This window comes from Fusarium venenatum (genome assembly GCF_020744135.1).
Source record: "Fusarium venenatum strain MPI-CAGE-CH-0201 chromosome Unknown EDB82scaffold_1, whole genome shotgun sequence".
NCBI classification, from domain to species: Eukaryota; Fungi; Ascomycota; class Sordariomycetes; order Hypocreales; family Nectriaceae; genus Fusarium; species Fusarium venenatum.
In genome coordinates, this window is record NW_027072129.1 from 5760727 (window position 1) to 5771881 (window position 11155).

Genomic DNA, 11155 nt, shown 5'->3' on the forward strand with positions numbered 1-11155 from the left:
CAGCTGCGGCTTTGGTCTACAGCTGAGTTTCCAAACGTACTGCCTGAATCATGGAGGTGATGTTTCGGTTACGACACTGAAGTCATCAGCTCAGTGGCGTGACAGAACAAATCTGCACGTTCTAGGCAAGGCAGCCGTTGTTTTAATAGTATTGGACCCGTTTCTGGACATGTCTTTACATTTCTCTTCTCTTCTGATCTTGGAGGATACTCTTGGATGATGTATTTTTGGATGTGTTATTTCTTTTACTCGATACGGCACAGGATAAGGTGGAACAGCACACAACACAAGTTTTGATGTGTTTCCAGATAATGATCTCTGAACATGGTTACCTATTTCAACTGTTCATCTGCATTTTCTCTTCTACTTCCCTCTATCGCATTCATGGGATGGTTTCTTCTATTTATGCTTTGTTATGACTGGGGATATGCATGATTTGCCATATAGCGCAAAGTTGGTCATTCTGACTCTGGGTTGCACATTTCTATAATGGTATCTACTTTCAATATCTCATTAAATACACGATTCAAGGACAAGTAGATAAATAATCTTCCCTCGAGTGTCGATGATGTAGCTCATTAAACGTTTAACTGGTTACCGAAATGGACCCACACAACGGACATCGTGCCTCGGTATCTTCTTCCCCGCAACCGGAGCTTAATAAATGAACCCCGGACCTACCCCAGGCCAGTCAATACTCCGAGGCTCAGAGCTTGCCACGAACATCAAAGGGGAAAACGTTACCTATCAACTCTCCTTCCTATAAAGCTAACTGGCTCCTCCTCTGTTTTTGTAAAAGATTCTGAAACCTAATCCAAGTTATTGTAGTACCTATAGAACAAACACTCCCTTTTTCCAATCTCATTCCTTGTCTATCCTTGTTTAGCTTTATTTACTATTTTTCGACACAAACACCAACACAAATAGACATCATGGCTGAGGCTCAGTTGAACGATTTCCCTTCGCTTTTCTCCCTCAAAGGCAAGGTCGCTGTCGTTACCGGTGGCTCTCGTGGTCTAGGTCTTCACGCAGCTTCGGCGTTAGTAACTTTTTTTTTACCCATTCTTTTGAACGCGACTGACATCATACCCAGTTTCCTACAAGCAGGCGCATCAAAAGTCTTCATCTCATCCCGCAAGGCCTCCGCCTGTGAGGAAGCTTGCAAGGCTCTCAATGCGCTTCCCAACCTTTCACCCGGCGCTATCGCCATCTCAGTCCCTGCCGACTCCTCCAAGTTCGAGGGCGTAGAGAGTCTGCTCGCGCAGGTCAAGAAGCACACTGATCGCGTGGATATCCTCTTCGCCAACGCTGGCGCGACATGGGGCGAGTCTTTCGATACGCACCCTGACTCTGCCTTTGCCAAGGTCATGGATCTCAACGTCAAGGCTGTTTTCAACACCATCCGTCTCTTCACACCAATGCTCGAGAAGAGCGCATCCATCCAGGACCCCAGCCGCGTCATCATCACAGCTAGTGTTGCAGGACTCGCTGTCGGCACCATTGGAAAGCAGGGCACTTACGGTTACTCCGCCAGCAAGGCTGCCGTGCTACATCTCGGACGCAACCTGGCTATGGAGCTGGGACCCCGACACATCACCGTCAACTCCATCTGCCCTGGTTTCTTCCCCAGCAAGATGTCCAACGGACTGCTGGAGATGTCGGGTGGTGCCGACCAGTTTGCCGCTTCCAACCCCATGCGCAGACTTGGTCAGCCTGAGGATATTGCTGGTGTCGTTGTTTATTTGGCTAGTCGGGCCGGATCGCATGTCAACGGCGAGACGGTTGCTATTGATGGTGGTGCCCTGTGGCAACGTGGAGAGCTCATGATTGCGGAGAAGGCCAAGCTATAAGTGTTTTTCGGCGAACAATTTATTATAAAGGCAACCACTAATTTATAGCATTTGAATCGAAATACAATATCATATGTAACTTGTTTTTGAACGACTTTTTTTTATATTCAGGAGTCACTCGTATTTAGTGGTTTTCGAGCGAGCCAAGTACTTGCTCTATACGTAGACTGTAAAAGACTTTCAGGGTCGTGAATATACGGCGCATGGACATTAGTCTTATGCCACTCAACGACAAAGCCCATCTTCTCCAGGAGTGCAATAACTTCATCATCAGCCAGCTCAAAGCTTCCTGGGTCAGCAATGCCTGATGAATTCTTGGGGTCGTGTTCCGTATCGCCGTCCTGTCCATGGTTTCCAGGCGCATTATTCTCAAAATGCCACAGCAACGGCCCAACGTTGATGAGAACGCCTCCAGGTCGAAGGCAATGTCGTATGACTTCGAGATAACGGATCAGGTTGGGGGCTGTATCGAGGAAGAAAACACTTGCCACGGCGTCGTACTGTGCCTCATGTTCTTCGTCGGCATAAAGGCAGAGAAAATCAGCCGCACACATAGACATCTCTCCAGTGTTGGGTGTTTTGGCCAGCACGGAAGCTGGATGGATATCCGGGACGGGATATCCCCGTAGATGGTTGGCTCGAGTTAGGTGGTTAGAGAAGCTGTGAGCCCAAGGGTAGATGGTGTGCTCTTCAGCTTGTGGACAGCAGTTGAGGATGTATGATGAGGCGAGCAGTTGATGATAAGAGATCTCGTTCCCTTCAGCATTGTACCCCTTCGCAACCAGTTCGAAAACCAGTCTTCCTAGCCCCGCGCCTGGTACTAAGACTTTTAGAGGAGATCTTTCTAAGTATTTCTCCTTCTCAGCCGCCAGGGCTTTCATGATGGGACCGTAGCAAGCCTCCCTTTCTGCAGCTCCCGCCGCAGTCCAATCTCTATAGAATTGCCGAATAGTACTCCTGGCCTTGTCAACATCAGAGTGCTTGGCTACTCCAGCCCATTCTTGGGGCATCGTCGGCTCTTGGCCTTCAAGGTCGGCCGTCATCATGTGAAATGATTGGAGGCCAGTGCGAGCAATGGTGCGAGCTAGCTTAGCATTCTCGTTGATAGCATAGTCAGTCTTCTCAAGGGTGTCGAGGAAGTTGAATGGAGGTGCAGCTAAGAGTTGCCATTGTGCTTGGGGTAAAGCATAGAAGGCTTGACGGCGCAGGTGTGTTACGTTGAAGTGTGAGACTTTGGCGTATTGGCTGCGAAAATCTCAGTATGGGAACACAACGTATCCAAGCCGAGTGTGGTCATTATAGAGCGAATTTTGGATCTTCCAGTCTGTTCTTGAGAGAACTGAGCATGATGGTCCAACTCAGGCATAATACCTTGGTGTAAACTCACAAGAATGAATCTAATGCGCTGAATATAACGCGAACTTCCTCAGGATCTTCAGCATTTTCCTCTACGCCCGCCCAGGCGCTATCATCGGGGACAACTTCGATGTGGTGGCCATCTTCAGACTCGGCCATCTTGGTTGACTTTGAAATAGACGTTGATATATGTTATGTGCAAGTGAGGGTCATGGCGGGGTAGATAGGAGGAATGTTGATAACAATGAGAGAAAGTGCCCACCAGAGGGTAAAATGACGATTTTAGTAAGTCAGCGAAATTTTGACTATGCTAGGCGACTCAAATAAATCAATTTGAGACGTAAAATATGAAAAGAAGACAATTAAGATGAACTCATATCTCTCGCCTCTTACAACAACAATGTCAAGATTTTTGCGGACCTTGAGTTTGCGTGGGGTTGAGGAGATCATGTGATTGCGTAATTCGATGTAAACCTTCAATTTCACCATAATTACATCGAGAGCAGAAGGAAGGTAATTTTTATCGAATGTTAAAATAGTTTTGCTCTCTTTCTTCATGTACGTTGGCAATAGAGGCTTCTACGGAAAGTGCGAACACTGACAGCTCATACAGTTACGTCAATTGCGCAAACGGAATAAATCCCATTCCACTCAGCTTCAGTCGACCTACACGTAGCTTTGATACTGCAGCTTCTTGACATAGTTTCTCATAAGTTCGCAACAAACAACACAATTTCTCATCACCAAGGCAGATTTAGATATCTGTCTAGACGCACTGCACCGTCATGGCCACAGACTCAATCGAGCTTTCCGTACCCCTCCCTCGGTCTCTTGATACCCGCATCTACCTCCGCCTATCTACCAAAGCAAAGTCCATTGTGATTTTTCTCACAACCGCTACACAGGATGAACTGTCTACACCTGTACCCTTAGGCTCGTTTGTTTATGCTCTGCCCAACGTAAGTTCGGCCTTTTTTCTTTCTCTTTCGCCCAGGTGGCAAGACACTGCTGACCCAGATCTGTCTTTTAGAGACTTGACCAGGCACAGCCGCTCTCTACGACTCTCTACTCATCAGAGATATCGGTAGAGTTCACAACGCGCCTGGCAAAGCTACTGGCTCGCAAATCACAGCTTCCTGTCTATGTCACCAACTCGATGAGCTTTGCTAATGCCGGAATGGGCGGCACAGTAGAAGAGGAGATGGAGGCTTTCAAGACTATTGTTCAGGTTGTCTCAAAAAAGCTACAATTGAGCGCCAAGCCAGTTACAGTCTAGAGGATGACCGAGGCTATCGTTACACCCCACGTAAGAACGAAGATCGGGAGTTCCTGGTGGCGTCTATCAGATAAATTCTCACGGCAGGTGCAGGACCACAGAGGGCATGTCACTATGTGACAGAGCTGTCAAGACAGTTTTTTGGGAGAATTACAACATGGACCACGCACGATGCCGGGTGGCTCCGCAGCGGCACACATAGGCAAATGGCTCGAGACAAATGTTTGTCACCTGGCGGAGATGTGCGTGTGATACCAAGACATCCGACTGCCACTTTGATTTAGAGAGGCTTGAAATGAGTGTTTATCCATTAGTAGATACAAACAGACGTTCAAAGAACAAAAGATGCACTTCATTGCACGGCATTGCTTGTGTCATGATGATAACGATATATGTCCAATATGGAGGGCTCTTGTCTACTCGACAAGCAAGTATGGTTTGCCAGCGATCCTCAGGATGTCCAGCTGCAGACCGCTCTACGAAAATGGTGACTGGCTGGGTGATGGCATCACACATGTGATACATGTTAATAGAAACTGGTGCAACATCAAGATACGCGGCACTTACGGCGAGACTGATCTTGGAATGACGCTTTAGTGTGACTGGGCATCTAGATCAGAAGTCTCTCCTTGTTGGATTGCCGATTCACACCGTGTAAATACATCTCTGTAGAAGGATAATGGCGATTACGTTCATCGGCAATGATTTCCATTGTCACTGAACTGCTTGTACAGTACCGCTGCATCTGCGGATAACTCCAAAAACCGTTAAGTGCAATGTCTCAGGCATGGCCACGGCCCGTTGCAGGCGTTAATTTAGATGATTCAGGATTAAAGGCTGAAATTGAAATCTATTGGAAGATAGATGTAAATAAGCGGCTATTTCGTCTTTGTTGACTTTTCTACATTGATCAGTAGCCAAAGACATTAATCACTTGGCGAGGACATGGGAAGATCGAACTAGGGTGCCGGTTTCGTATACTTTTGTCAGTTACAGCGTTGATTCTGATTCTGATTCTGATTCTAATCTAATCTTATCTAGCTTCGGTGATCCCCGCCAAGAACAGAACAAAACAGAGTCTTTCATCTTTTCGTCATTAGAATTTCTGTTTGGCGGGTTATCGTTATCGCGCAGCGCCACTGAATATTTTTTTTTCTTTGGACCCTTGATTTTGACACGGTCTAATGTGCGTGTTTCAAGGCGTCAGAGTGTGTCGACACTGTGTGAGACGATGACCTTCTGTCTCATCTCGCCAGAGCTAAACCCAAAGTAGAGTTTTTTTACAAGCTGCTACCCATCTTTGAGCCTCCGCTCTCTCTTTCCCCCCTCACAGGGCTCCTCTCTCTCTCTGCTCCGTACCTACAGTACGGATACACCAGAGTCTTCCATGTCTTCCATTGTGGGCTCCTGAGCTTCTTTATCAACTCTAACTGAGAGAGATCAACTTCTTTCCCTTGGAGTCAATTGTTTCCCTTTTACTTATCGTATCCACTGATAGGACCCTTCCGATAACTTTCCCCACACAACTTAAAATCATCAACGTTTGAGAAACAAAAGAAGAACAAGCAAAAGAAGAACAAGCAACAAGCGAGTGACTTGGTTAACTTGACTTGGGCTTGAGCTTTCCAAGTGGTGGCCCCACGGTGTTGCACATCCCTGTATCGGAGGGGCACATTCGCTTCGCCCACTATACCATTACCTGCCATTCATTCATCCATCCATCCATCCTACCCATTTGATCCAATACCACCGACCGCTCGTCTCTCTCTCCCCTCTTCCTTTCAGAGTAGAGCCCTACTGCCATTGTTTCTTTTTCGGGCCTCGTCTTGGCTTAGCTTTGCGCATTGCTGATCGTCAACGAGTAGCACTTGCGAAGCTTAGCTCATGTGAAGTTTGTTCACACAAAACCATCCATCCCGCTTCAGCGCCCCTCTTCTCCTCATACCCGCTTTCGCGACACTCACCATCTTGTTCAACACCACGCAGCCATGTCTACTTGGGAACCGTCTCCGGACTCGCTGCAGCAGCTTGCTGCGTGCCTCAAGGATTCCCTCAGCGGTTTCAACAAGTCTGCCCAGAAGCAGGCTGACTTGGTAAGACTTTGCTTGACCCATCGCAACCCATGCGCCGCCTCTCAACTAATCATGTTCTTTGCAGATGCTTCAACAAGCCAAGAATTCCCCTGATATTAATAACTATCTTGCATACCTGTTCTCGAGCTCCCAACCTCCCAATGGCCTCCAATTCTCAGAGCAGGATTTCCACCTCGTGCGGTCCGCTGCCGGCATCATGCTCAAGAACAACGTTCGAACCGAATGGAAAAACATCCCCGAAGACAGCCTCCAACTCATCAAGCTCGCTGTCCCCATGTGTCTGCAGGACAAGAACTCCCAGATTCGCAACTTTGCTGGAAACATTGCGACCGAGATTGTCCGACGCGGAGGGTTGCTAACCTGGCCCGAGCTACTACCTCAACTTATTGACTTGGTTGGGAATTCTTCAGGACAAACATCAAACGAGGCACAGGAAGGTGCCATGTCTGCTCTGGCCAAAATTTGCGAGGACAACTACCGCCAGTTGACCAAGGAGGTCAACGGCCAACGTCCTCTCAACTTTGTTCTTCCCCAATTCATCGCTGCTACTAAGAGTCAGTTGCCCAAGGTCAGAGCTGGCGCTCTCACTGCTATTAATGTTTTCACACCCCGGGAGTCTCAGGCGATGCTCAACTCCATCGATGACCTCCTTCAACACCTGTTTGTCCTGGCCAGCGATACCAATGTCGACGTCCGACGACAAGTCTGCCGTGCTTTTGTCAACCTTGTTGAGACTCGACCCGACAAGCTTCAACCACACATCAGTGGCCTTGTCGATTACATCATAACCCAGCAAAAGGGCGACGATGAAGAGCTGGCATGCGAGGCTGCCGAGTTCTGGTTGGCTGTGGGCGAGCACGACAACCTGTGGAGAGCACTGGAACCATATATCCACAAGATCATCCCTGTCCTTCTCGAATGCATGGTATACAGTGGTGAGGATATTGCTCTCCTTGGAGGTGCTTCGGATGATGAGGAAGAGGAGGATCGCGAAGAGGATATCCGCCCTGCGTTTGCCAAGAAGGCGCTTGCACGAAAGGCCAACGGCGAAGTCGGTGACTCTGCCGATCCGTCACAGAACGGTGGCGGTTTCGCGAAGCTGGGTGGCATGGACGAAGACCCTGAGGAGGGTGAGGTTGACGACTATGACGATGGCGATGATGCCAACCCTGATGAACGATGGACCATCCGCAAGTGCTCCGCCGCTGCCCTCGACGTCTTTGCCCGCGATTTCCAAGCGCCAGTTTTCGAGGCTATCTTTCCCTATCTTTCACAGCACCTAAAGCACGACGAGTGGCCTCAACGAGAAGCCGCTGTTCTTGCCTTGGGCGCTGTTGCTGATGGATGTATGGACGTTGTTGTCCCACATCTGCCTGAGCTTGTGCCTTACTTGATCTCCCTTCTCGAGGACTCGGAGCCTGTCGTACGACAGATCACCTGCTGGACCCTCGGCCGGTACTCTTCATGGGCTGCTAACTTGGAGGATAAGGATAAGGATCAATTTTTCCTTCCTCTGATGGACGGTATCCTCCGTCATATGCTGGATAAGAACAAGAAGGTTCAAGAAGCTGCCGCCTCAGCTTTTGCTAACTTGGAGGACAAGGCAGGCAAGATTCTCGAGCCTTACTGCGGTCCCATCGTTCAGCAATTCGTCCACTGTTTTGCCAAGTACAAGGATCGAAATATGTACATCCTTTACGACTGTATACAGACTTTGGCGGAGCACATCGGGCCTGTTCTGGCCTCGCCTGATCTGGCAGGCAAGCTTATGCCTGCCTTGATCGACCGATACAACCGTGTATCGGATCAGTCACGGGAGCTGTTCCCTCTGCTAGAGTGCCTCTCTTATGTGGCTATGGCACTCGGTGATGCGTTCGCTCCCTACGCTGAGCCTATCTTCCTGCGATGCGTCAACATCATCCACACGAACCTTGAGCAGACATTGGCTGCTGCCAACAACCCGGTACTCGACCAGCCCGATAAGGACTTCCTCGTTACAAGTCTGGATCTGCTCAGTGCAATCATCCAGGCTCTTAATGATGACAAGTCCGCCGCTTTGGTCAAGAACTCTCAGCAATCCTTCTTTGAGCTTCTCAGCTTGTGTATGGAAGACCCTACTGATGAGGTCCGACAGTCTGCCTATGCGTTGTTGGGAGACTGCGCCAGATATGTCTATCCTTTATTACAGCAATACCTCCCCCAAATCCTTACCATCTTGCTCAAGCAGCTGGACATGGATAGTGTTCTTGATGAAGATATGGATAGCGGTTTCGGTGTTGTCAACAACGCTTGCTGGTCGGTTGGCGAAATCTCTATGCAACACAAGGAAAATATGCATCATTGGGTTCAAGACCTTCTCCAGCGATTCGTTGAGATCATGACCAACCCCCGTGTCCCAAAGGCTCTTAATGAGAATGCCGCGACAGCCTTGGGTCGACTTGGTCTGGACAACTCGGAACAACTTGGGCCTCACTTGTCCACTTTCGCTGAGGAGTGGATCAGCATCATGAATGAGGTTGAGGCGACAGAGGAGAAGGCGACCGCTTTCAAGGGATTCTCCATGATTGTAGGACGAAACCCTCAAGCCATGGAAAAGGAGTTACTCAACTACTTTACCGCCATCGCCAGATATCGTGATATGGATCTCAAGAGCCCAGCCAGGCAAGAGTTGCACGACGTCTTCCAGAAGGTAAGCTACCCGCGACTGTTCATTCCTTGTACAAGCTAACGATTTCAGGTCATTGATATCTACAAGCAAATGATCCCCGACTTTCCTAATTTTATCGGCCAGCTGCAGCAGCGTGACCGACAAGCTTTGGAGACACACTATTCACTATCATAGGGACTGGCAATGGATTAAGGTTCTTCGACCTCGGGGTGAAAGCCTCGGCGGCGGAAGTGGATGGGATGTTTAGTCATTATTACATAGTTATAGATAGCATTGTTTTCTGATCGCAGTAGATAGCATGGTACGGGTTGCATGGCGAAGTTCTAAGGGGGGCCGGTTACAAAAAGGCATGGGACCGTTTTGATTGATGCTGATATGATGGTATGAAATGATGAGGGCTGCAGTATTGATGGGTTGAAAAGATATACCTGAGCGTGGGATAAGACTTGACTGGGAAATGGGCCTGGAACTGGCGCTGAGAGAAAAGCAACCTGATATGCCAAATGTTAGTTAGATAAAGAATCCGGGATCTGTGAAAGGAGTATCCAAGCATTGATCGGATTCGAGTTAGATGGAAATGTTTGTTTGCATGCTGAGAAAGACAATGGAGCCTACAAAATCGCAAATTCTGCGTCGTTATGTTACCATGATGGTGTTTATACTCGAGCTTATTTTCATATCAACATTGACTTCCCGCTCCCACCCCTCAGCTCCTACCAGAAACATGCAAAGACAATAAATAAGAAGCCCACTGAACAGCGTCTTCCTCCTCCTTGTTCATTTCATCGTCCTTGTGACCACACGATAACATCATGATGAGGTTGGAAGTATAGGGTAGTCATCGGCCAACCCTAGTGTCAAATGACGGTACTCAGAGTAAGCTGATCTGTGCCTTCAAGAGGACCGAACAAATAAACAAACTTGTTTCGGGCATTTTGTCTATGAGATGGTCGAATCTTCAATTCCACATACCGCTGTTTTTGAATTAAGGAACTACTAACATGACACAGGTGTCCCGTCTCTATGACAAAACATAAATGACTCGTGAGTCAGGTATATTCGTTCGACGAAATGAATACCCTTTGGGAATTAGTAGAGTGGTCTGGTCACCTCAGCCCTGCGCCTAAGTCCGGGGGTCTGGGTCCAGGCAATGATACTATCCACGAGCATTGGACACTCTCAATCCCCCACACCGCATAATTTTCCTTGAGATGAAATAGCCTGCCGGTTTGGTCCCTTGCAAGTTCACACTACGACTTTGTCCATGATTCGCACCTCACAACTTTCCTGATCGTCGGCAAGGAATTCATTGGGTTATCGTCCGAACTGCCGTGTTGAATAAGGGGGAAGAGGCGGCAGTTTTCGTCCTCGCCCCCTGTTCGAGATCTTCCCGTTAGGCTTGAAGAGTTTTCCGACTACTACACTCCAAAATCTAGCCAGAAGTGAGGCAAATGGAACGTGGTTGGGTAGAAAGGTTGTCCCGGAGCTTAACAAACGGGAAGCCGAGACAAAATCCCGCTAGCTAGACGATGTGAACCAAGAACTTTGTTTAACGAATCCTATGATATGCCTACTTGGACAACCCTGCCGGCAAATCGATAGTAGCACAACACAGAATAGCATACCAAGATGTCCGGACGATCGTTAGGGCGAACTTTGACGGTGGTGCTTTCGGTAGTCAGAAGCCATGTTCCACATTGGACGGAACTTGAGCTCTGACGGCGGAATTGATCAAGAGCCCGACGTTTCTTGGCTGCATCTTCAAAAGTGTCTGTGGCCCATGGCAATTAGACTGAGTTTGGACGCCGCCACGGCATGAACTTCCAACCAATGGACGAATACAATATCTAGAGAGGAACCTGGCGTAAAAGTTATGCTTGAGAATACTTCTAGAAGCTCAAATTCCTTGATT

At 48.4% G+C, this 11155-nt stretch overlaps 4 protein-coding genes across 4 annotated transcripts; 3 read left to right on the forward strand and 1 right to left on the reverse strand.

Annotated features, from left to right (window-relative positions):
- Window positions 1-538: 538 nt before the first annotated feature.
- Window positions 539-1931, forward strand: EDB82DRAFT_487557 (uncharacterized protein). Its single transcript, XM_025730268.2, has 2 exons — window positions 539-1039; window positions 1094-1931. Exons 1-2 carry the CDS (start codon window positions 933-935, stop codon window positions 1848-1850), a joined length of 864 nt encoding a protein of 287 aa, XP_025589409.1. The 5' UTR covers window positions 539-932; the 3' UTR covers window positions 1851-1931.
- On the reverse strand, window positions 1932-3692 carry EDB82DRAFT_487560 (N2227-like protein-domain-containing protein). The gene is made up of 2 exons (XM_025730267.2): window positions 3238-3692; window positions 1932-3095 (listed from the first exon to the last, which is right to left on the reverse strand). Exons 1-2 carry the CDS (start codon window positions 3363-3365, stop codon window positions 1958-1960), a joined length of 1266 nt encoding a protein of 421 aa, XP_025589408.1. The 5' UTR covers window positions 3366-3692; the 3' UTR covers window positions 1932-1957.
- A 4-nt stretch (window positions 3693-3696) lies between these two features.
- EDB82DRAFT_487562 (uncharacterized protein) lies at window positions 3697-4847 on the forward strand. The gene is made up of 3 exons (XM_025730264.2): window positions 3697-3764; window positions 3820-4165; window positions 4237-4847. The coding sequence occupies exons 2-3, from the start codon at window positions 3992-3994 to the stop codon at window positions 4480-4482; spliced, it is 420 nt and encodes a 139-aa protein (XP_025589407.1). The 5' UTR covers window positions 3697-3764; window positions 3820-3991; the 3' UTR covers window positions 4483-4847.
- Window positions 4848-6329: 1482 nt separating this feature from the next.
- On the forward strand, window positions 6330-9559 carry EDB82DRAFT_57242 (armadillo-type protein). The gene is made up of 2 exons (XM_065609924.1): window positions 6330-6575; window positions 6640-9559. Exons 1-2 carry the CDS (start codon window positions 6471-6473, stop codon window positions 9301-9303), a joined length of 2769 nt encoding a protein of 922 aa, XP_065465637.1. The 5' UTR covers window positions 6330-6470; the 3' UTR covers window positions 9304-9559.
- Window positions 9560-11155: the final 1596 nt, after the last annotated feature.